The sequence below is a fragment of the Saccopteryx bilineata genome, chromosome 3 (genome assembly GCF_036850765.1).
Source record: "Saccopteryx bilineata isolate mSacBil1 chromosome 3, mSacBil1_pri_phased_curated, whole genome shotgun sequence".
NCBI lineage: Eukaryota > Metazoa > Chordata > Mammalia > Chiroptera > Emballonuridae > Saccopteryx > Saccopteryx bilineata.
In genome coordinates this window covers 58644262-58668816 of record NC_089492.1, presented here as the reverse complement: position 1 = coordinate 58668816, position 24555 = coordinate 58644262, and the positions used below count along the sequence as shown (strand labels likewise).

Here is a 24555-nt window from a genome sequence, read left to right as displayed (position 1 = left end):
CCCGCACAGGAAAAATCTGTATGAAGAAGGGCGAGGGAATTAGAAAGAATACCCTGGAAAGTTCTGATTGTTCTGTAGCCCCACGTTGTCACCTAGCTCCGACCTTGGGCTCTGCATAGGTGCTCTAAATGCTAATGCACAGGGAAGTTACCTGGTGGAACATGGGCGGCATAACTATAATGTATTTAAACAGAGATTTTGATATTATAAAAGAGCTACTTTACTTGTCTCCTATCCTCCAGGAACTTATGGGACTCCTGTTTTGGAAGGCTATATTTTTTTTCTTCATGCTAAATCTCAAAAGGCTTGAGAAATACTTTACATAAACCAAGTTTTCTTTTAACATTTGATAAACTTTTATTATATTGCTTATCATTTTATAACTTCACATTTACTAACTGTTCAGTAAAGTTATATTTCATGTGTCCTTAAAATTTTAAAACCCTTTTTTCAACCTTTAACAATTTCTTCTAATTTTTCTTTTTCTAAAGGTTAACTTTTAAAGTTTCTCATCTAGCTTCTCTGTTCTTTCATTATTTTATAAACTTAGATCACACCACCTTTAGGCCTTTATATTTTTCTGTTTGTTCTTAGAAGAAACTATTTTTGAGTGCCAACGAGGCACAGAGGATACAGATATTAAAACACAGTCTTTATTTCAAAACATTCACCTGCGATTTGGGGAAGGAGATAATTACAGTCATAGACAATTATGGTCGTTGTGAAAAGTAAGGTGCTCTGCAAATATGTGGAAAAGAAGACTGGCCCAGACTGGGAGGTCCAGGGTATATTCCTGGGAAATATTAGGGGTGAGTCTGGTAAAAGAGAGGGGAGAAATTAGAAAATTGAGTCTAACGTTAAAAATAGAGATTTGTACTAATGATATAGATTGGCATTTAACAGCAAAGATGGTAGCTGCGTCACAGATAAACCTCAAAATTTTAGTGATTATTCACAGTGAAAATTTATTTTTTTACTCACATAAAATCTAACAAATGCATTTTTGATTACCAGTAAAGGCTTTTTTTTTCTGTATGGTTTATTCAGGGACCAGGTTGAAAGACATCCTGCCTTCTTGTGTGTGTGTGTGTGTGTGTGTGTGTGTGTTTCCGAAGCCAGAAATGGGGAGGCAGTCAGACTCCCACATGCGCCCGACCGGGATCCACATGACTCGCCCACTGGGGAGGATGTTCTGCCCATCCGGGGCATCGCTCTGTTGCAATCAGAACCATTCTAGCACCTGAGGCAGAGGCCACAGAGCCATCCTCAGCGCCCGGGCAAACTTTGCTCCAATGGAGCCTTGGCTGCGGGAGGGGAAGAGAGAGACAGAGAGGAAGGAGAGGGGGAGGGGTGGAGAAGCAGATGGGCGCTTCTCCTGTGTGCCCTGGCCGGAATCGAACCCGGGACTCCTGCACACCAGGCCAACGCTCTACTGCTGAGCCAACTGGCCAGGGCCACATCCTGCCATTTTTTAAAACCTCTCCTTCAAGGTTGTCTGAGCTGTGGGCATGTAGCCAGCAGGAAGGGGAAGAGCTTGAAGGAGCATAAGGGAAATTTTTTAAAGACCCGTGCTAGAAATGGTGAGCACCACTTATGCTTACTTTCTGTGGGCTAGAACCCAGTCACATGGCCACACCTGACTGCAGGGGAGGCTGGGAAGTACATTTAGCTTCATGACCAAGGAGAAGAAGTGGATTCAATGATCAGATCAGCTCAAGTGAAGGAGGAGACAAGCTTGCCCAGATGAGTGCACAGCCTCAGTGCAGGTAGAGGAGATGGCGCCACTCAGAGAACTAAGGCAGGGGTCCCCAAACTATGGCCCGCAGGCTACATGCAGCCCCTTGGGGCCATTTATCCGGCCCCCGCTGCACTTCCAGAAGGGGCACCTCTTTCATTGGTGGTCAGTGAGAGGAGCACATTGACTATCTCATTAGCCAAAAGCAGGCCAATAGTTGCCATTGAAATACTGGTCAATTTGTTGATTTAAATTTACTTGTTCTTTATTTTAAATATTGTATTTGTTCCTGTTTTGTTTTTTTACTTTAAAATAAGATATATGCAGTGTGCATAGGGATTTGTTCATAGTTTTTTTTTTATTTTTATTTTTTTATTTATTTTTTACAGAGACAGAGAGTGAGTCAGAGAGGGATAGACAGGGACAGACAGACAGGAACGGAGAAAGATGAGAAGCATCAATCATTAGTTTTTCATTGTGCATTGCAACACCTTAGTTGTTCATTGATTGCTTTCTCATATGTGCCTTGACCGCGGGCCTTCAGCAGACCAAGTAGCCCCTTGCTGGAGCCAGTAGCATTGGGTTCAAGCTGGTGGGCTTTTGCTCAAACCAGATGAGCCCGTGCTCAAGCTGGCGACCTCGGGGTCTCGAACCTGGGTCCTCTGCATCCCAGTCCGACGCTCTATCCACTGCGCCACCGCCTGGTCAGGCCATAGTTTTTTTTTTCTATGGGAAAAGCAAGGAGAGTCAGTCTGGAAGATGAGAAGCTTTGTAGGCATAATGCCAGGAGCCATAGAATGGGACGATCATTCTCATGACATAGTGACTGTTACTATTCCCAGTTTTTAGGTGAGGAGACTGCTGCTTATGATGATTAGGAAGCCTTTGTCTGGGTCACACAGATAGTAAGGGTAGATTTTGGGATCCAGCTCAGTTCTCTGTGATATTAATGCTGAGTATATAACCACTGCCCCCTTTCAACTCTTGCTCCTATTAACATTATAGTTCTTTTAAGATCTTTTCGTAAGAGACCTTGTCTGTAAAATCTCAATATTATTAGAGAAGCTTTTACCTTTTTATGTTTGGTATCTCAGTTAGTGGAGTTTGGTTTATTTCCGTAGTTAGAAACACAAAACACGACCTTCAGAGGCTGTGGCCCAACATACAGATTTAGGGATTGTCAGCATAAAAGAAGAAACTGAATGACACAAACAGATAAGATGCCCAAGAATAGAGTGCAGACAGAGAAGAGTAGAGAAAATGGAGAAGATACTCTCCTGGGATATTTTCCCAAGGGAACCTTTGTCTTATAAGAAACCTCTAAACTGGTAGGGTCCCTGACTTAGTACTTTCCATTTGCCATTGGTTTACTCTAGGTCCCTTTTCTCACTGACATATAATTCCAAAGCAGGGAAGAAGTTCTGGGATTAGCAGGTGTGCATGTGAAGACCTTGCCTGCTGTTGGCTGCCCCATCCTGGTCATATTTTAAGAGATTGCAACCTGAGCTGTCAGAGCTGGGGTAATACGGTTGCTGTTCTGTGAATGACATGTATTAAGAGATCAAACATCCCTCTGCACTTCTGCACTTACTTTTCCTACAGTTTGATTCTAGGATAATGATACACATTTCCTTATTGTTGCTGCAGGTAGCACAGGTCTTACATGGCTAAGTCTCAAAGCACTGAGGCTTAATACATAGTATGTTTGTGATTCTGCAGATACGTTTACTAGCCTTTCAGTCTCACTGACCCTATTAATACCAGCAATATACTGATGTAATAAGGTAATATATGCCATGGTCCTACCTTCCTTTTCCTTGTCATAGGCTGATGTTAACATGTGGAATTGCTCCTTTGAAACTGATCTGAATAATTTATTCATTAATTCACGCATTGATTCGATTGGTAATTATTTGACATTTATATAGGCCAGGCAGGCACTGTAGTAAGCACCCTATCCTCCAGGAAGTTATCATCTAGAACAGAGGTAGTCAACCTTTTTTTTAAAATTTAATTTAATTTTTTAATTAATTTTAATGCAGTCACATTGATAAATCAGAGTACATATGTTCAGAGAAAACATCTCCAGATTATTTTGACATTTGATTATGCTGCATACCCCTCACCCAAAGTCAAATTGTCTTCTGTCACCTTCTATCTGGTTTTCTTTGTGCCCCTCCCCTCCCCCACTCCCTCTCTCTCCTTCCTCGCCCCCTCCCAACTCCCCAGCCCCCCACCCCCATTACCATTACATTCTTGTCCATGTCTCTGAGTCTCATTTTTATGTCCCATCTATGTATGGATTCATATATTCTTAGTTTTTTCTGATTTACTTATTTCACTCCGTATAATGTTATCAAGGTCCATCCATGTTATTGTAAATGATCCAATGTCATCATTTCTTATGGCTGAGTAGTATTTCATAGTATATATGTACCAAAGCTTTTTAATCCACTCATCAACTGATGGACATTTGGGCTGTTTCCAGATCTTCGCTATTGTGAACAATGCTGCCATAAACATGGGAGTGCATTTCTCCTTTTGGAACAGTTCTATGGTGTTCTTAGGATATATTCCTAAAAGGGATAGCTGGGTCAAAAGGCAGTTTGATTTTTAATTTTTAGAGGAATCTCCATACTGTTTTCCACAGTGGCCACACCATTCTGCATTCCCACCAGCAGTGCAGGAGGGTTCCCTTTTCTCCACATCCTCACCAGCACTTATTCTGTGTTGTTTTGTTGATGAGCACCATTCTGACTGGTGTGAGGTGATATCTCATTGTGGTTTTAATTTGCATTTCTCTAATGATTAGTGATGTTGAGCATTTTTTCATATGCCTATTGGCCATCTGTATGTCCTCTTTGGAGAAGTGTCTATTTATTTCTTTCGCCCATTTTTTTGATTGGATTGTTTGTCTTCCTGGTGTTGAGATTTACAAGTTCTTTATAAATTTTGGTTATTAACCCCTTATCAGACGTATTCTCAAATATGTTCTCCCATTGTGTAGTTTGTCTTTTTATTCTGTTCTTATTGTTTTTAGCTGTGCAAAAGCTTTTTAGTTTAATATAGTCCCATTTGTTTATCCTGTCTTTTATTTCACTTGACCGTGGAGATAAATCAGCAAATATATTGCTGTGAGAGACGTCGGGAGCTTACTGCCTATGTTTTCTTCTAAAATGCTTATGGTTTCACGGCTTACATTTAAGTCTTTTATCCATTTTGAGATTATTTTTGTGAATGGTGTAACTTGGTAGTCTAGTTTCATTTTTTTGCAGGTAACCGTCCAATTTTCCCAGCACCATTTATTAAAGAGGCTGTCTTTACTCCATTGTATGCCCTTACCTCCTTTGTCAAATATCAGTTGTCCATGGAGCTGTGGGTTTATTTCTGGGTTCTCTGTTCTGTTCCATTGATCTATATGCCTGTTCTTATGCCAGTACCAGGCTGTTTTGAGTACAATGGCCCTGTAGCATAACTTGATATCAGGAAGTGTGATACCTCCCACTTTATTCTTCTTTTTTAAGATTGCTGAGGTTATTCATGTTCTTTTTTGGTTTCATATAAATTTTTGGAATATGTGATCTATATCTTTAAAGTATGTCATTGGTATTTTAATTGATATTGCAGTGAATTTATAAATTGCTTTGGGTAATATAGACATTTTAATGATGTTTATTCTTCCTAACCATGAGCACGGTATATGCTTCCACTTGTTTGTATCTTCCTTGATTTCTTTTATCAATGTTTTATAATTTTTCCAAGTACAAGTCTTTAGTCTCCTTGGTTAAATTTACTCCTAGTTATTTTATTTTTTTGGTTGTAATTGTGAAGGGGATTGTTTCCTTAATTTCTCTTTCTGACAGTTCATTGTTAGTGTATAAAAATGCCTCTGATTTCTGAGTATTAATTTTATATCCTGCCACTTTGCTAAATTCATTTATCAGGTCCAGTAGTTTTTTGACTGAGACTTTATACAATATCATATCATCTGCAAATAATGATAGTTTTACTTTTTCATTTCCAACTTGAATGCCTTTTATTTCTTCTTTTTGTCTAATTGCTGTGGCTAGGACTTCCAGGACTATGTTGAATAAGAGTGGTGAAAGGGCGCACCCCTGCCTTATTCCTGATCTTAAGGGAATTGCTTTTAATTTTTGCCCATTGAGTATGATGTTGGCTGTGGGTTTGTCATAGATGGCTTTTATCATGTTGTGGTATGTTTCCTGTATTCCCACCTTGCTGAGAGTTTTGATCATGAATTGGTGCTGGATTTTATCAAATGCTTTTTCTGCATCTATTGAAATTATCATGTGGTTTTTCTCCTTCCTTTTGTTTATGTGATGAATCACATTGATTGATTTATGAATATTGTACCAACCTTGCCTCCCCAGAATAAATCCCACTTGATCATGGTGTATGATTTTTTTCCATATATTGTTGGATCTGGTTTGCTAATATTTTGTTGAGGATTTTAGCATCTATATTCATCAGGGATATTTACCTATAATTTTCTTTCTTTGTGTTGTCTTTGCCTGGTTTTGGAATCAGAATTGTGCTTGCCTCATAAAAGGAGTATGGAAGTCTTCCTTCCTTTTGAATTTTTTGAAATAGCTTGAGAAAGATAGGAGTTAGTTCTTCTTTGAATATTTGGTAGAATTCACTTGTGAAGCCATCAAGCCCTGGACTCTTCTTTGTTGGGAGTTTTTTGATAACTGTTTTGATCTCATTTGGTGTAATCAGTCTGTTTAGGTTTTCTGATTCTTCCAGAATGATTTTTGGAAGATTGTAAGTTTCAAGGAATTTGTCCATTTCATCTTGGTTGTCTAGTTTTTTGGCATACTGTTCTTCATAGTATTTTCTTACAATATTTTGTATTTCTGTTGTGTCAGTTGTTATTTCTCCACTCTGATTTCTAATTTTATTTATTTGAATCCTCTCTCTTTTTTTTTGGTTAGTCTAGTTAAAGGTTCATCGATCTTGTTTACCTTTTCAAAGAAACAGCTCCTGGTTTCATTGATCCTCTGTATTGTTTCTTTAGCCTCTATGCCATTTATTTCTGCTCTGATCTTTATTATTTCCTTCCTTCTACTACATTTGGGCTTTACTTGCTGTTCTTTTTCTTGTTCTTTTAGATGAAGGGTTAAGTTCTTTATTTGAACTTTTTTAGCTTCTTAAAGTGTGCCTGTAGTGCTATGAACTTCCCTCTCAGTACTGCTTTTGCTGTGTCCTATAAATTTTGAGTTGTTATATGCTCATTATCATTTGTTTCTAGGAATTTTTTTTATTTCTTCTTTAATCTCATTCTTAATCTATTCATTATTTAACAACTGCTATTTAGTTTCCATGTGTTTGAGAATTTTTGAGTTTTCTGTTGTGGTTGATTTCTAGTTTCATGCCATTGTGATCAGAGAAAATGCTTGATATGATTTCAATCTTCTTAAATTTGTTGAGACCGCTTTTGTGTCCTAACATGTGGTCTATCCTAGAGAATATGTCATGAGCACTTGAAAAGAATGTATATTCGGCTGCTTTAGGGTGAAAGGTTCTGAAGATATCTATTAAATCCAGTTGATCTAGTGTGTCCTTTAAGTCTGCTGTTTCTTTCTTAATTTTCTTTCTTTTCTTTTTTTTTTCTTTTTTGGTGGGCCATCATCTTTAATCCTAACTTGCACCTGGCTGGCAAGTAAAAACATACACTGGACTCCAAAACACACTCATTCAGTGCTCACAAAGCTACTGGACTTATCCGAGTTTCCTGGAATCAAAGGTTTCTAGCTCACCAGACTTATTGACCTCTGTTCCCCATCTCCCTCCTTCTCCCTGCACAAACTCTGCACAAACTGGTTTCTCACTCAACACTCTTGGCTGCTTCTCCTGGTCTCCTCCACGTGGCCTTTCTCTGCTCTCCTCTCTGCTCTCTCCTCTAATGATAATCTCAGGAACCAAGAGGTTAATTTTCTTTCTTGAGGATCTATCTAGTGATGTTAGTGGGGTATTGAAATCTCCTACTATTATAGTATTGCTGTTGATCTCGCTCTATATATCCATCAGTCTACTTTATATATGTAGGTGCTCCTATATTAGGTACATAGATATTTATAATAGTTATATCTTACTGTTGGATTGCTACCTTTATCATTATGTAGTGGCCGTCTTTATCTTTTACGATATCTTTTGTTTTAAAGTCCATTTTGTCTGATATAAGTATTGCTACCCCAGCTTTTTTTCCATTTCCATTTGTATGAAATGTTTTTTTCCATCCTTTGACCTTTAGTCTATGTACATCTTTTGTTTTAAGGTGTGTCTCTTGTAGACAGCATATGTACGGGTCCTGTTTTCTTATCCATGCAGCTACCCTATGTCTTTTGATTGGATCATTTAATCCATTTACATTTAAGGTTATTATTGATATGTAGTTGTTTATTGCCATTTTATTCTTTAAAGCTGTATTCCTCTTTTGCTATATTCTTTTCCCACTTTGATCTGTTTACAACTGGCCCCTTAACATTTCCTGCAGCATTAGTTTGGTTGTAATGAATTCCTTGAGGTTTTTTTTGTCTGAGAAGCTTTTTATTTCTCCTTCAAGTTTAAATGATAGCCTTGCTGGATAAAGTAGTCTTGGTTGTAGGTTCTTGTTCTGCATTACTTTGAATATTTCTTGCCATTCCCTTCTGGCCTCAAGTGTTTCTGTTGAGAAGTCAGATGTCATCCTTATGGAGGCTCCTTTGTAGGTGATAGTCTTCTTTTCTCTAGCAGCTTTTAATATTTTCTCTTTATCACTTAGCTTTGGTATTTTAGTTATGATGTGTCTTGGTGTAGGTTTCTTTGGGTTTCTCTTTAATGGAGTTCTCTGTGCTTCTTGAACTTGTGATAGTTTCTCCTGCATTAATTTAGGGAAGTTTTCAGCTATGATATGATTGAACAAAGTCTTTATCCCTTGTTCTTTCTCTTCTTCTTCAGGAACCCCTATGAGGAGGATGTTATTTCTCTTCATGTTGTCATAGAGCTCTCTAAGAGTTTCCTCAGACTTTTTGAATCTCTTTTTTTTTTCTTCTCTGTTTTCATGCCTTCATTCAACTTGTCCTCTAAGCCACTGATTTGATCCTCAGCTCCATTCATCCTGTTTTTAATTCCTTCCATTGTGGTCTTCATTTCTGATATTGTATTTGTCATCTCCGACTGATTCTTTTTTAATATTTCAATATCCTTTTTTATACTTGCTATTTCTTTATTTAGGTGTTCGTAAATGACCATCCATTGTTGTTCTAAGATCCCTAAGCATTTTTACAATCATTATTTTGAACTCTGCATCCGGAAGTTTGGTTATTTCCATATCACTCAGTTTATTTCCTGGATGTTTCTCTTGTGGTTTCATTTGGATTGTACTTCTCTGTCTTCTATTATGTCTGTGTGTTTGGCTGTTTTGTTTGTAGAGCTGGTTGAGTCTAGGCTTGGTGTTGTCTGCCTCCAATTTTCAATTGTGTTATTTCTAGGTCTTCTTGGGTTGGCATCAGCTATTATTTGTAATCCACTTTCAGATTTGGGCCTCTTTGAAGTCTTGATTTGTTTGTTTTCTTAACAGGTGATTGTCTTGTTTACTGATCTCAGCAGAGGGTTTATTTGAAACTATCCAGGAATGCGGTGGGTATAACCTGAGATTCTGAAGGCCTTTTTTGCCAGTTACTCTCTCTGAGGGCAAGGTGTTTTCTCAGCTCAGTAGGGGGAGGTGTATCTCAGATCTCCATGGAGACCTAAGTTACTGCTCCTCCTTCCCACTTCTTGTTTTCAGCTGTGTCTTGTTGCACTGATTGGAGCTGGAGAGATGTCTGGAGATCTGTGACCCAAAAGCACTTTAGTCTTTTGTTTTGTGGAAGGATCAGCCCCTACCCCAGCTATGGCCGCCTCCAGCACTGGATGAGTCAGCTTCTCAGGTTGTCCCCTGCATTCCTCTGCCCCTCACTGTCTGTCTCTCTCTCTCCCTTTTCTTTTTGGAAGACAAACCAGCCCTTTCAACATATGTCGTTCCTTGGTCTCCAGGCAAGTGGCTGTGAGCAGTATTTGCTGTTCTTTTCCTTAGAGTGAGAGCCCAGCCTCACTCCCCCCCTTCTGTTCCTATAAGCAGGGCAGATTCAGGCATACCCTACCAGGTTTGTTTTGGCTTCTTCTTTGCTCCTTGGTTTTTGAGAGCTGTTTTTGTAGTCCAGAGTTGGTTTTTCACGTTTAATGTTCCTAAATTCGTTTTTGGTAGTCAACCTTTTTATACCTACTGCTCACTTTTGTATCTCTGTTAGTAGTAAAAATTTCTAACTGCCCACTGGTTCCACAGTAATGGTGATTTATAAAGTGGGGAAGTAACTTTACTTTATAAAATTTATAAAGCAGAGTTACAACAAGTTAAAGCATATAATAATAATTACTTACCAAGTACTTTATGTCAAATTTTCGCTAAGTTTGGCAGAATAAACCTTTATAAAACAACATACTATAGTTAAATCTATCTTTTTTATTTATACTTTGGTTGCTCTGCTACTGCCCACCATGAATGCTGGAATGTCCACTAGTGGGCGGTAGGACTTCCACTGATCTAGAGCGAAAGGCAAGTAGTTTCACATTTAAAAAATATTTTATTTTACATGCACAGTGTTTCGGATGACATGAACATAACCTTATGATTATAGAGGAAAGGCACCTGGATGAAATTTAGTTATCTGGTAGACCATTCTAAACCAGGAGAAAGGGTATGGCATGGGCATTAGTGGTTGTTACTAACAAGGGGAGAAGCATCTGCAGAGACATGGAGACAAGAGAAAGCACAGTGCTTTTGGGGATGAACACTGTTGGTGTGTGTTGGGCAGATAAAATATATTATGCTCACTTTGTTAAAGATGGCGCTGCCAACATGGAAGCCCGTCGCCCAGGTGATATTAATGTGTGTTGGGGGCAGCTGTGGGCAGGCAAGATGCTTGTAGCCTGGGGCTTGGTTTTAGGACTAAGCCTTTCCCAACATTTTTGATGTGGGGTGGTGCAATCCCATTATGCCCCAGATAAGAGAATTTGTATTAGAGACCTCCCTATTTTGTATATTGGATTAAAGGTTTTGATTTCTACACTATAAAATGAGGGCAAATGGGAGCTTGCTCTCTCGGTTCCTGAGATTAGCATTAGAGGAGAGAGCAGAGAGGAGAGCAGAGAAAGGCCACGTGGAGGAGGCCAGGAGAGGTAGCCAAGATGGTGGAGTGCTGAGAGAGAAGCCAGTTTGTGGCGAGTTTGTATAGAGAGAAGGAGATGGGGAACAAAGGAGAATGAGGCTAGTGAGCTAGAAACCTTTGATTCTAGGAAACTCGGATAAGTCAGTAGCTTTGTGAGCACTGAATGAGTGGGTTTTGGAGCCCAGTGTGTGTTTTTACTTGCCCACCAGGTGTAAGCTAGGATTAAAGATTATGGCCCATCAGCTTTTGGCTCCATTGTTTCATTACCTTCTGTCCGAATCCCATGCGAACCTGCATGTGAATGGCCACGATGGTGGCTTCTGACCTTACAGTGTGAAAGGCCAGGGGCATGAGATGGGATTGGAGAAGGGAACATAGACCCAACCTTAAAGAATGAGGACATGAATCTGAGGGAAGATAGTGGCAGTGAGATCAAAGGAAGGCAATAACTTTATAAATAATAAAGAAGTAGAGTTTGGTGACTGATAGCCTAAGACGAATTTCAAGGGGTAAGGATGCACTCATTTAGCCTCTGTATCTTGGCTTTGGTGACTGATGAGTATAGGATGTTTCATTTCACCATAATAGAGAACAAATATAAAACAAACAATAGATGAGCAGGCTTTATGGAGTTTGCCATATTGCGGAAGAGGAGAGAAAAGAAGCAATGCAGAGCACTGGAGACTGGCAGCTCATAAAGGACTTGCCTTGGAGGAGTTGCCCCCAGGGAATTGTTTGAGAATTTAAAAAAGTCAGGAGGTTGATGTGATGTCTGGAAGCCAAGGGACTGTGAAGTTCATACAAGAGGGAGTAGAGAGATGAGGAGTATCAGATTGAGTACACATTAAGTTAAGGACTGAAAAGTTGAATTGGATTTAGCCACAGGGAGAGGTCTCAGACTGGGAGATGAAGTTGAATAAGCTCAGGGTCTACAGTCACATTTGTTTAACATTACAGACTTTTAGGGGTCATTTTCTTAAAAATGATCAAATCTTTTAATGAAAAATAAAAATTTTCTCTATAACACAAATTTCTATATTTTTCAAGTAAGTTAGGATTAACCTTGCTGAGCCACAAAGAAGAAAATTTTCAGTTTCACTTAGAATTTCATGAAGCATTCCCTTGCTAGTACAGTATTAAGAATGTGAATGTTGAGCTGGATTGTGAATGTTACCTGATGTGCTGGAAACATGAGATACAATGTTTACTACACATTGACCAGTATGTTTTGCTAAACTCCATAAACAAGTCATTGTGCCTTTGCTTTCACTGGCTTCAAAGAAACCTTGTTTTGTATTGTACCTCTAAGTAAGGCCAGTGACAAAGTCTAACTCTAACATACTATGTCATGCTTCTTGATAATTGGTTGTATCTTCCTACAGGAGAGCCTAAACCAAAGGAATGTGTATGGAAGAAATACTCTCAATTGATCTAAAAAATAGATGACTTTCTAATTAGTTGTAGCCTTTCAAAAGAGAAGATTTAGATGCAATTAGCACAAAACTTCCTATAACATCTGTTCAGGGGCAGCAATGTTGAAATGTACATACACACACACAATCAGATACATGCATGTATATCAAAATGCAGTTTAGGATGATTTAGAAAAAAATTATAATGTTTAAAAATTTTATTTATTTATTTTTAGAGGGAGGAGAGAGGGAAAGAAAGAGGGGGAGAAGCAGGAAGCATCAACTCATTGTCGTTGCTTCCTGTATGTGCCTTGACCAGGCAAGCCCAGGATTTCAAACTGGCAACCTCAGCATTCCAGGACCACACTTTATCCGTTGTGCCATCACAGATCAGGCTAAAAATTATAATCTTAAAAGAATATAAATCAGTCTGTCCTTGATTTGGATGTTTCACTGCTGCTTCTCATATAATTTCAGAGAAAACAGAGCAAAAATAGGAAAGGTCTAGACAGGACAGTAAAAATAAGAATCTAAACCAAGAAGAATTGAAGTCTCATATTATTGCGTTTAAAGAAGAGTAGAGGCTCTGGCTGGGTAGCTCATTTGGTTAAAGTGTTGTTCCTGATTTGCCAAGGTTGTGAGTTTGATCTCCGGTCAGAGCACATACAGGAATCAACCAATGAATGCATAAATAAGTAGAACAACAGATCTATGCTTCGCTTTCTCTCTCTCTCTCTCCCCCCTCCTCTCTCTAAATTCAATAAATAGATACAATTAAAAAAAGCAGAAAAGAGAGAATGAGAATTGATATATAAAAGAAAAGGAATAGAGAATGGCAGGTGGAGTTTCTACATAGCTGATGATATTGAGAAACGTAAAACTTCGTATTGAAAAAAAAAGGTTTCATCTTATATCATAGGCTTAAAATATGTGATTAAGCTGCTGAGTATTATTATGGAAACAACTGTTATCTTGAATACACGATCTGCCACAGGATAATAATGTCCATACTAGCAAGATTTAAAAAACTCTAAGTCATAATATTTTCCTATAAAATGCACAACAGCTTGATTCAAGGAGGGATTTTCTGCTGAAGTGTACAATTGACAATTAAACTTATCATGGAACATTTACATCTTCCTGAGTACTAAGAATTCCAGAATATGGAACTGGAAGCATCTGTGTAGTTGAATTTTTCATATTATGCTTGCTGAGCATACCATATGCTAAGGGAAACACACACAATTGGATGGATTTAAATGAGTGTAATTTTGTTTTTTTTATGATCAATAACCATTAAATTATTTTAAGATAAACAATGTTCTAAGCATTAGGAAGCCAAAGTTAAAAACAAACAAACATTTTCAGCTGTACTGTTATGTTTGAAAATGAGATTCCTGAACATAACAGTTTCATCAGATCTGACAACAGAAATTGTAAGACATTCTGACTTCACAGAGCCATTAAAGTGTGAGCAATATTCAGAATTGATAAAATGTGGTGTTTTGATATAATGGCTTTTGTACAAACATGTGCTCATACCCATAAACACACATGCAGAGACACGGATTGATCATTAAGTTTTACTCTCCTTGTCCTGCTTATTTCTCCCTATGTAATGCATTTCCTCCTAACTAATCTATTTATATTTCATAACTTAACTACTTTCTCAAATTAGATGTGTCTGTGTTATTTCTTGTTCCTTTCAGCATCAGGTAACACCAATGAAACAAAAGAACATAGACTACGTTAATTGTTTTTCACTGTGTGGATATATGTCTATTGGAACTTAGAAAACCATTTTCAGTTTTGTTTCTTTTCAGTCCTACCTCCTCTTCTTCCATCCCCCTTCCCTATTTCTGTGGGATGATCAGTGGGAGTCCTCATAGCTCCAACACCCTAAGTTAAGGCACAGTGTGTACTTGGCCTGTGGGGTCTGGGTGCACATCTGGTCCTGGACAACCGAGGAGGTCTGATTATGTCCGGGGCTCCACAGCAGGCTTTCTTGTCTTTGTTTCGCATGGGATCTGAGGAGCTGTTAAGCCTAACACCTGGTTGTTGCAGGGCCACAGTATGGTCATGTTTGAAAATAATTTCAAGTGCATTGGAACAATTGCTATAATTTTTTACTATATCCATGATTTTCAAACAATCCCTTAGAGGGCTTGTTAAAGCACAGATTGCTGGGCCTCATCCCAGAGTTGCTGATTCAGTAGGTATGAGGCAGGGACTTACTCCAGGAAGCACACTTTGAGAACTATTGTTTGTTTATTTATTTATTTTATTCTTTTATCTACTGGCCTTTATCTCCAGGTGTAATATCGACCAGCACTCTAACACCAGGATGCGGTTTCTGAAGGGTGGGCCTAGATCAGCCCTGTCCAGTGAGAACATGATGTGAGCCAACGATGTAAGATTAAAATTTGTAGTAGCCACAGTAAATTAATTCAAGCAGACTGTTTTAACACAATATATCCAAAGTATCATTTTAACATGTAATCAGTATAAAACATCACTGATAGGAGTTTTTACACCCTTTTCTCGCACTGACCTTCAGAGTGTATTCTGCTCTTCGGCAGAGCTTAGCTCGGATGAGCCGGGTTTCAGACGCTCGGTGGCCACACCGGGCTGGTGGCTGCTTTGTTGGACAGTGCAATTCTAGGATTTCCTCTCTTTGGAGACCTGCTCTCTCCTTTTTAAAAATGTGCTATTTTTAGGCACTTGTAGGAAATTTTGTTTGTGTGTGTGTGTGTGTGTATACATATTTCCTCGGTGTCTTTCATGATAGAGAGCATGTCCCCTGTGGTCATATTCTCTGTACTCTGTTATTTTTGAGTGAGTTTAGCATGTGTGGCTCATCAGTAACTGTCCTAAAGTGATGATGGGATGACAGTGGCAGAGACCAGGCTGGCGTTGGGACGCGAGGAAAGTTTATAGCGATGTCCTGGGGAAAGGATGTTGTCTTCTCTAAGCTCTTCCTTAAAAGGAAAAACAAACGCATTAAGGAGTAAGTGATAGGATGAAGGTCAGTTTATGGATGGAGATGTCAATAAGAAAAGGGAAGGCTTTCTTTGAGAAAGAAAATTAAACAAATGAGGTAGAAGAACATGAAACAAAATCATGCAGTACATGAGAGGTGGATAGCTCTATAAAATCTCAATATAGACACAGATATGTAGACTGTTTAAGTCCAGTTTGCTTTTTACTCTTTTATTTCATTGCGACTAGAAGGAATTATATGACTCCAATTCATGTATCATCATCTGATAAAAGAAAATGAGAACACTAACTTTTCTGTGTTATTTTTTTTTCTTTTAACCCGATGATACATAAGTTGTAAGTCACAACAAGTGAATTAGAGGGTGTGCATAGGATCTTGGGAACTCCTAAAAATAACCAATGCCAAACCTCAAACCCTAAACATTCGGCCTTTAAATGCACTCATAAGGAAAGCACCTTTAAAGCAAACCCGTGAGTCGGTGAAGGTTGGACCAATTGGAGTACAACCCACGTTCACAGAACAGTGGCTGTTAGCTGTGCTGCTTTCAGAAGATGAGGGTTTGTCTCTGAAGTGTTGGATCTCTGCTGGATTGCTCTCTTTTAAATTGATTAAAAACAAATACCATGTTTAAGAAGAGTAACATTAAAAATGGAAGAACTCATACATATTGATGAGTATTGATGTACTGCCTGACATTTGAATTTTGTTGGAGACTTTTATCCTGAGATATTATTCTGTTCATTTCTCACTCTCCCTCATTTCAGTGTGGGATAGCACAGTGTGCATTTGTAACTGTTTGAAGTGACTAAAGGGTTTGAGAGGTGGTTACTTCAGAAAAATTGTCATTTTAGAAAGATGTGTTTTTCCCTCGATCTCTGGATGTTTGAAGTCTTCAAAGTGTTGCTGTGATCAGAGGAAAACATTTCTCGTGAAATAGTGCTCTCCAAGAACTCAGTGATTTGAGGCTGGCTCGTGTTGGTTCAGATCGTCTCATCTAGAAGCTGTTTGCACCGAAGGTGCTGCAAGCTGAGGCCCGGAGCTTGAATGGTTTACCTTCATTTCAGAATACGTAAATATACAATCAACCTAGCTTTTAAGTTAGCTTCGAAATTAGTAAAGAATGGAGTGTTTCTTAAAATATGTTGAAGCAGCCTGACCTGCAGTGGCGCAGTGGGTAAAAGCATTGACCTGGAACACTGAGGTCGCCGGTTCGAAACCCCGGGCTTCCCTGGTCAAGGCACATATGGGAGTTGATGCTTTCTGCTCCTCCCTCCCTTCTCTCTCTCTCTTTCTCTCTGCCTCCTCTCTCTAAAATGAATAAATAAAAAATCTAAAAATAAATAAAAAAAATAAAAATATGTTGAAGCAGTCAAGTTTACGAATACTGTTATTTCCCCTCCATTGTACACATGTGAAAACTGAGGCTAAAAGAGGTGAAGTCACATGGTCCTTTGCATCTAAAGAGGCAGAGCCAGGATGAGAACTGGCCTTTTGATGCTGAGCCCTTTCCTTTACCTTCACATTCTTTTTGAAAAAATGTAGGCTCCTTTGACTGACCAGGTTCCTTTCCACTCCACGTTTAGGGAAAACTTAGTAAAAACATATTCTGCAGATAAGTACAGGGGATTATTATTTAGGCTTGTCTCTAGAAACTTCTCAGATGTAGCATGCTGTAAGTGCTACTCATAGTCCCATTCTTTTTCTTTTTTTTTCTTTACAGGTACAGAGAGAGTGAGTCAGAGAGAGATAGACAGGGACAGACAGACAGGAACGGAGAGAGATGAGAAGCATCAATCATCAGTTTTTCGTTGCGACACCTTAGTTGTTCATTGATTGCTTTCTCATATGTGCCTTGACCGCGGGCCTTCAGCAGACCAAGTAACCCCTTGCTTGCTCTAAGCTGGTGAGCATTTTTTATTTTGCTCAAGCCAGATGAGCCCGCGCTCAAGCTGGTGACCTTGGGGTCTCGAACCTGAGTCCTTGGCATCCCAGTCCGATGCTCTATCCACTGCGCCACCACCTGGTCAGTCATATAATCCCATTCTAAAATCTGGAGAAGGTCTAGTGACAGACCATTGTGTAGATTAAACAGCTAACTGTTTATCTGACTGGCAGTTCTATATACATACATACATACATACATACATATTTTTTTTTTTAAAAAACAGGACAATTGTAGTTGCCTCAGATTTAGGAAATTAAACAGTATTGGAGACATAGAAAAATAAAACATTAAAAGTCAGATTTCTAACTTGGGTTCTAATCTAACAAGCCTTTAATTTTTTTCCCATCCCTACTTTATAACATGTATATAGGTGGATTAAATTAAGATCTTGTAAGATTCAACTCTTTTGATGTCAGGGAACCTCTACTTGAGAAAAATATACATGTAAAATTTTGCATATCATACAGGGGTTTTATGGGCCCCTTAACATCTGTAGGAGTTTTTAGATTTTTATTAGAACCTCTAAATTAGTTGATCCTTTGCATTTTCTTTGGCTTTATGAATGGGAGAATTCCATGGTTGTGCTATATGAAGAAACTTTGTAGGTTTAACCCTCTGATACACAGATGGTGAGCTTTTGGTGGATTGATGCTGATCATGTTATGTCTGCTCAACATCCGGGGTTTATGCAGGACATAGGTTCTCTTGATTAAACTAGAATTTCTGAAGAGGTGACTGTGGAGCTGGGAAAAAGCGGGTGCACTTGGGATTGTCAGACGTGGTTCTTTGGGAAACATTTTTTACCTTTTTAATTTCAGTTTCCCCTTTAGTGTAAGGAATGAAGAATATCTGTGTCATGTGACTACATGGCATTTAAATGAAATTACAGACAATGAGCATTGTAAGTAAATCAACCAATGATGGGAATGAGCCTGGTGGTGTTCTTCACACGTTTGTTGTTGCCTAAATACTTCTAGAGGGTCCTGTCTGGCAGGCTACATTTCTTAAGGGGTACAGACCTGCAGGTCAGAGAAATAGTGCGACTGAAAGAAAAGGTCCCCAGGGACTGTGGGAACAACGTCTTCTCAGGTAATGGGAAACCATGGGACCTGGAGAGGCCACCTGAGAAAGGGAGATGAACTTGAAATTGATATTGCTAAGGGAGGAAGTTGGGCTTAAACTTTTGGAAAAAATCAAAGGCATTCTTTAGACCTGTGTTCTCCAAAGGGTTGGAAGAACAGCAAAGAGAGTCTTTTGAAGAAGGAGATCTCCATCTAATAAATCTAACATTTAATCAATCTTAACATACAGTAACATCAGAACTCATTAATTAAAGATATATTTGGGAAGCCTATAAGAACACATTCACTCCTTCATTCTTATTATTCTCTAGGCAGGCATGAAAGAGTTTTTGAGAGGTGCATATCATTTTTGCTTTAATAAATCCAGCTGGTTTTCATGACTGTTGACCTTGATATCTCTACTTCATTGCTCCTGCAAGGATCGTGTCTAATGTCTTCAGTCTGGAAGAATTGCCTGTTTTCCTCTTTTTTGAGGTTTAGTTTTAATTTTCTCCTTTTTAATTGTGGTAATTTACACATATTTTAAGTCATTTATGAAACACCAATCTTGTTAATGTCTTGTAAATGATTTGTCTATTGTTTTCTGCTTTTATTTTCAGATTGAAGAATTTCGAAGGCTGAGGACACATGTGAAGGGGGCGGAACTTGTGGAAGGCTGTGATGGGATTTTGGGAGACAATTTTAGACCCACTCAGCCACTCAGTGACAGAGTCATCAGAGCTGCATTTCAGTAGCCAAAGAGAACAGGAGCAAGCCCCCTTCATCCGGGTATGTGCAGACTGACCAAGGAAGTGGGCACATAGTCATGTAACCTAGCAGACCAGAGTTGCTCTCCTGGTGGTCCTGATAATTCAGCAGCATGAATTTTATTTTGATACGATTTATGACACTTTCTCAAGCCCCTTTAATTTACAAGTGAGATGGTTTTAAATAAATTTCATACAGTGTTCAAAACAATCTGCAGCCCTGACATTTCCCACCAGAGCAGCCTTTCATTCCACACTTGGCTTTAGTATTGGCTGTCAGAAGGGAAGGCACCCTGAGACAGAGGAACAGGGCTTGCAGACACCCCGTTAGTGCTCTGCTGTGTGAAACCCCTGAAACTTCAGCAGTCACCTCTGATGTCTGCGGAACATAAAGGAAAGGACGAGAGAGGTTTATGAACCTCAAAGCTGACCCTTGTTGTCTAATACAGGTTTGATTTTTGTTGTTTTCTTCGGTTAGGAGGGGGCAGATCTGTTATGAATGAAAATACTTGTCTTATGGAAGTGATATTATTTGATAACAAGAAGCACTGATTAATAACTGAATGTGGTTATTTTGTTGGTTAAAGCAATTATACATTTTGATATATTGAATTCAATAAATGTATTCCTTATCCCTAAGAAGCTAACATAAATAAAATATCACAAACATGGAAAAGATAGAGTCTATAAAAATGCTTATACACTGATTGTCTCTTTACCTTGTAAATTACCTGAGTGCATACATAGGTCAGTACACCTGGCTGACAAACCACTGCTTCCTACAGCAGTTTCTTGGATAAGCAGGACAGAGCTTTGACTGTTTAATAGATGATTGGGAGTATTTAGTTATTTACTATGGGAGTGGTACACTGGATTTGGCGAGTCACATATGAATAAAAATCTCTGGCATCCAGCAGCTCACAGTCTCATGAGCTTGATAGTGAGACACAGGAATTTTAAAAGGTGATTGTTTTGTCTATGTGTTTCCCAATCCATTTTTTTGCCTGTCTGTCATGACTGTACTGTATGTACCCAGCCAAACTAACTTTTTTCTTCTGAAGTTGTGCTTTGCTCATATAGGCCTTCCTACCCTGCCTTTTGCCTTGAACTCTTAGCTACTTTACAGACACAACTCAAATTCTGCTCTTAGCATGAATTCTCTGCTTCTCCTTCAATTTGTACCTCTCATTTTTATGTTCTTTCTTCCATTTAGCTATTTATATATTTATTCTTTTTTGGTTAGATTTCAAACTTCGTAAGGGTTGAAACGTGTATTTTACTTTGAATCCATTATGATATAATACATAACACTTCGCACCTTGAGTGTCTGTGCAAATTAGAAGTTCCTGAGATATATATATATATATATATATATTCTACATTTCTGCCATTTATTCATTCTCAGTTTCTAGGTTAGACAGTACAGTTCCTCTTACCTTCCTGATTTTGTAGATGATGAGAGCCAGGCAGTGTATCTTTGGTAAGAATGAGAAGAAACTTTTAGTGATGCACATATATAGTAGTAAAAATTGAGCAAAAAAATATTTTTTTTTGATTAAAAGTCATTATTGAGCACCTACTGTGTGAGTGGTTCTGGTATACATATATGAGAAGAACAGACACGATCTCTGCTCTCATAAAACAGAGTTTGAGGCAGGGGAACCTGACAATGGAAAAACAAAGACTTCAAAAATATGCAGCTTCATATTGTAATAAACTCCATGAATGAGAAGGAGAAAGAAATGTAGTGATGGAGATTTCGAATAGAGAGAATACCCTTTGAAGAGCTTCCAGGGGCTCCTCCTTGTGGAGTAGGTAAGAATTTAATTCATTGAGGCACCTGAAGGCAGGCACTTTGAGTCTGGGAATAGAAATCAAAGCAGAAAGTTAGGCAGGGCCCTTTCTCAGACTTTTACTCGGGGGAGTGGCCTGATCCCTTGTGTTTTCAGTAGATCACATGTTTGGGGAATGAACACATTGGAGTATAATGGGCCAAGACAGGAATAAAGGAATACTTCAGAGGTCAGCTGGGTAACCAAGGTGAAAGATTACAGGTTTGTGTAGGCTTGGGTACTAGACTAGGCACGTTGGAGGTGGAGAGACATTAATGTACGTGAAACAGACTTTGAAAGTGATAGTGATAAATTGGATGAGGTGGAAGATGGTGGAAGTATCAAAGATAACTTAGAGACCTTTGGAAACTGTGGATAGAGTGACAGCAGGAAAACTGGAGGAGGCCCCATTTAGTATGGAAAGAAAGCTAAAGAGTCAAATGAGGATGGTAAAGGCTCGGAAGCTGAGGGGCTGGGCTACAGCGAGGTGGGGAACCCATGTCCACTGCCGCTGCCACTCCAGCCTGTTCACGTGGTTCATGCGGGTATCGTCTTTGCCATGATGATCCCAGCATCCAGGGGAGCCACCAGGACTTCTCCTTCGGGCCCTGGAAGCCGACAGCGGCCAAGACCCACGTCATGAACTCGGCAGATGTGGAGAAGTTAGCTGATGAAATGCACATGTAACTCTCTGCCCTCCTTCTGAAATGATGTTTGGAGACAACGTTTTAAGAATCCAGCATGGTTCTGGCTTTGGGATTGAGTTCAGTGCTACAGCTGCTTCAAGGTGTATCAACAACTACCAACAAATGCTTAGATTAGGCTGTGCGAAGGGTGCCAGGAAACAGGACGGAGGGTGAACACTCCCGGGAAGTAATTAAACTGGAGGATTGAATCTATACAACAGATTAGAAGGGAACATTACCTGGAGAATCACTCTAGTTAAAATTGTACCTACAACTGATCATATATTATAAATACAGAGAAATTGAAAGCCAGAGAACAGATCTTTTTGAAGAAGTTCTGTGTGAGATGAACTTCATGATTATGGAGTTTCAAGCCTAAGTGTGAAAGGTAGAGTACTGTCTTTCAGCTTTCTCCTGCCATTGCAGTCTTTTCTTGAGAATTGAGGGAGTACTTGTCAGAATGAATGACATGAGACTTTACCAGAGACCGATAATACCTACATGTTAAGAGAATATACGTCACAAGAGAGCAAAATTGCTAATTTAATACACATTTCACCTTTCTCTTCATGGGATCTAATGAAATATCATGGTATTCACCGATCGAAGAGGCAGTTGTGAGAAGATAATATTTATATTTTCACAAAGAAGTGACCATAACCTCGCAGACTCATAAGAAAATGCAACTGTGGAACAGAACGGGATGTACCATATACTCATCTCTTTGGGCGAGTGACCTAACCTCTCTGTGCTTTGATTAACTCAGCTGGAAAGACTCATGAGGATTTTATTAACATTTATTTTGATTTTTATTTTTTTTAGAGAGGGGAAGGAGAGAGCAGGAGAGAGACAGGGACATCTGTTCTTGTATATGCCCTGACTGGGGATCAAACTGGCAGCCTCTGAGCTTCAGGACGGTGCTCTAACCAACTCAGCTGTCTGGCCAGGGCTTTATTAACATTTGATGTTAATGTTTATGGGGATGGAGGGTGAACACTCCAAGGAAGTTATTAAACTGTATAGTTGGAGCATTTTGCGTAGTGACCTTACTTGAGTATGAAGGGAGGAGGCAGAGACGCCCTGTGACGGCGGTTCTTGATAAGCTGGGCTGGGGGCGGAGAGCAGAGGCTGCAGCAACATAGAGGGCATGAGATTTAAATGAACGTATAACCGAAGTATAACACTGTAAGTTTAAGGTGTACATAGTGTTGGTTTGATACACTTATATACTGCAATATAATTACCACTGCATTGACTAGTGTCTATTATGTCACATAGATATCAATTCCTTTTTGGGGTGAGAATGAGACTACTTCTTTTTTAAACAAAAGAAATACTGGAACTTTTCTGTATACTTGGGGAATGAGCCAGAAGATGAAGGGACTGGAGATGCTGTTTTCCAGAGGGGCTACTCCTAGCTGTGAAGTCTCTGAAAAGTTGGAAGGGGATGAAATCCTAGGCAAATTTGTAGACTGACTTTTGTTAAGAGAATATATACTTTATGTGCTGTAATAGGTAGGAGGAAGAGGTGGTGGTGGGAAAACTCAGTGATTCTATGACTTGCTTTTATTATTTAAGGAAGAATGGGGTAGCAGCCAGGAAGGCGAAATGGGAGTTTGGGGCACAGTGAAGGGTGGAAGGGTGAGTACACAGGGAAGACCCAGTAAGTGGGCAGGAAGTGAGGTGTGATGAGGTTTGTTGAACATGAATTTACAGGTTTAATATGCTGTCTATGCATGTCAGTAACTATTAGTGACCCTTTTTAATGAGCTAAGATTGTTCTGAATTTTTGATTCATATGGTCCTAGACCGGAGTTGCCTCTCTCTGAATATCTAAATAACATCACTACTTTAGGTTTCTTACACACACACACACACACACACACACACACTGAAAGAGTTTAATGTTAATGAAATGTATATTTCAGATACTTCATATTCACTGTATGATAGGAAGATAATGGGTAATTTTCAAAATCTTAAATCAGTTATAATTTAAGTATTTTAAAAAGGAGGATAAATTTGTGTTCCTTTTTTAGAGGCTGAGATTACTTAAAGGAGGTCTTTTTTCCAGAAATTTCTAAGAATGTGCAGGAATTCTTTCAAAGGTGACTCCAATTCTGACTTCATCTTTTTATGAATACATTTTTGATCCTTTTATCTTAAAATATGTTATACAAATCTAGTTACAATTCTACAAAAAATTATATTGGGAAATCAGACTTATGAATGTGTGCTTTTTATTTGATATTTAATAATGTCTTAAGGCTGGTAATTCAAATTTTTATTAAAGTGAAATGATTTTACAGTCAGTCTTTGAATTTAATGCATGAATGTTTCATTTAAGCTGTTGGAACCGAAAAGGAAAAAAAAAAACCTTTTTTCCTGGTAGTTATCTAAAAAATGTTTAAAATAATTTAGATTTATTTTAGCTATGTTTTACTAAAATAACTTTAGTTTTTGGATGTAAAATGGCATTTATTTTGCATGACATGTCTAGACATCTGGAAGGCTTTGATAACCAAGACTTATTATTCCCATGAATAATCTGTGACTTTTTGTATTACCATTTAAGAAGTATAAATTCTGAGTTCAGACTTGTACAGAGAATTAGCATATAACTCACCCAGGTGCAGTGCTAGTTCAGGTTTCTGGGAGCCAGTTGACTTGAACGATCCTTTGCCTATTGAATTTTCTATATGACGTAGGAGAACCAAGTCTTAATTACAACAAACAAAAAATAAGACCAAGCATTAGGTCCGGTTTATTTGTTGTTCTTGGTGTCATACAATTGGTGCTGATCTATCAATGACATTATTATTTGCCTGTTTGTTTGATTAAGTATTAACCTATTTTAAAAAGGCTATTCTGACCATCTAGACTTACCTATTTCCCCTGTGACTCAGG

At 38.7% G+C, this 24555-nt stretch overlaps 1 protein-coding gene and 1 pseudogene across 2 annotated transcripts in view; both read left to right on the top strand.

Moving 5' to 3' along the window:
- Nucleotides 1-24555, top strand: part of CA8 (carbonic anhydrase 8) — a 118363-nt gene that overhangs the window by 82925 nt on the left and 10883 nt on the right. The window contains exon 8 of one of the 2 annotated variants that reach the window (XM_066266183.1): nt 18984-19152. In XM_066266183.1, the coding sequence (XP_066122280.1) occupies nt 18984-19118 (135 nt within the window). In that variant the 3' untranslated portion in view covers nt 19119-19152. Of the gene's footprint in view, nt 1-18983; nt 19807-24555 lie in introns of those variants that run through there. The other variant, XM_066266184.1, reaches the window with a different exon arrangement.
- Nucleotides 21461-22447, top strand: LOC136329775 (TIP41-like protein; annotated as a pseudogene).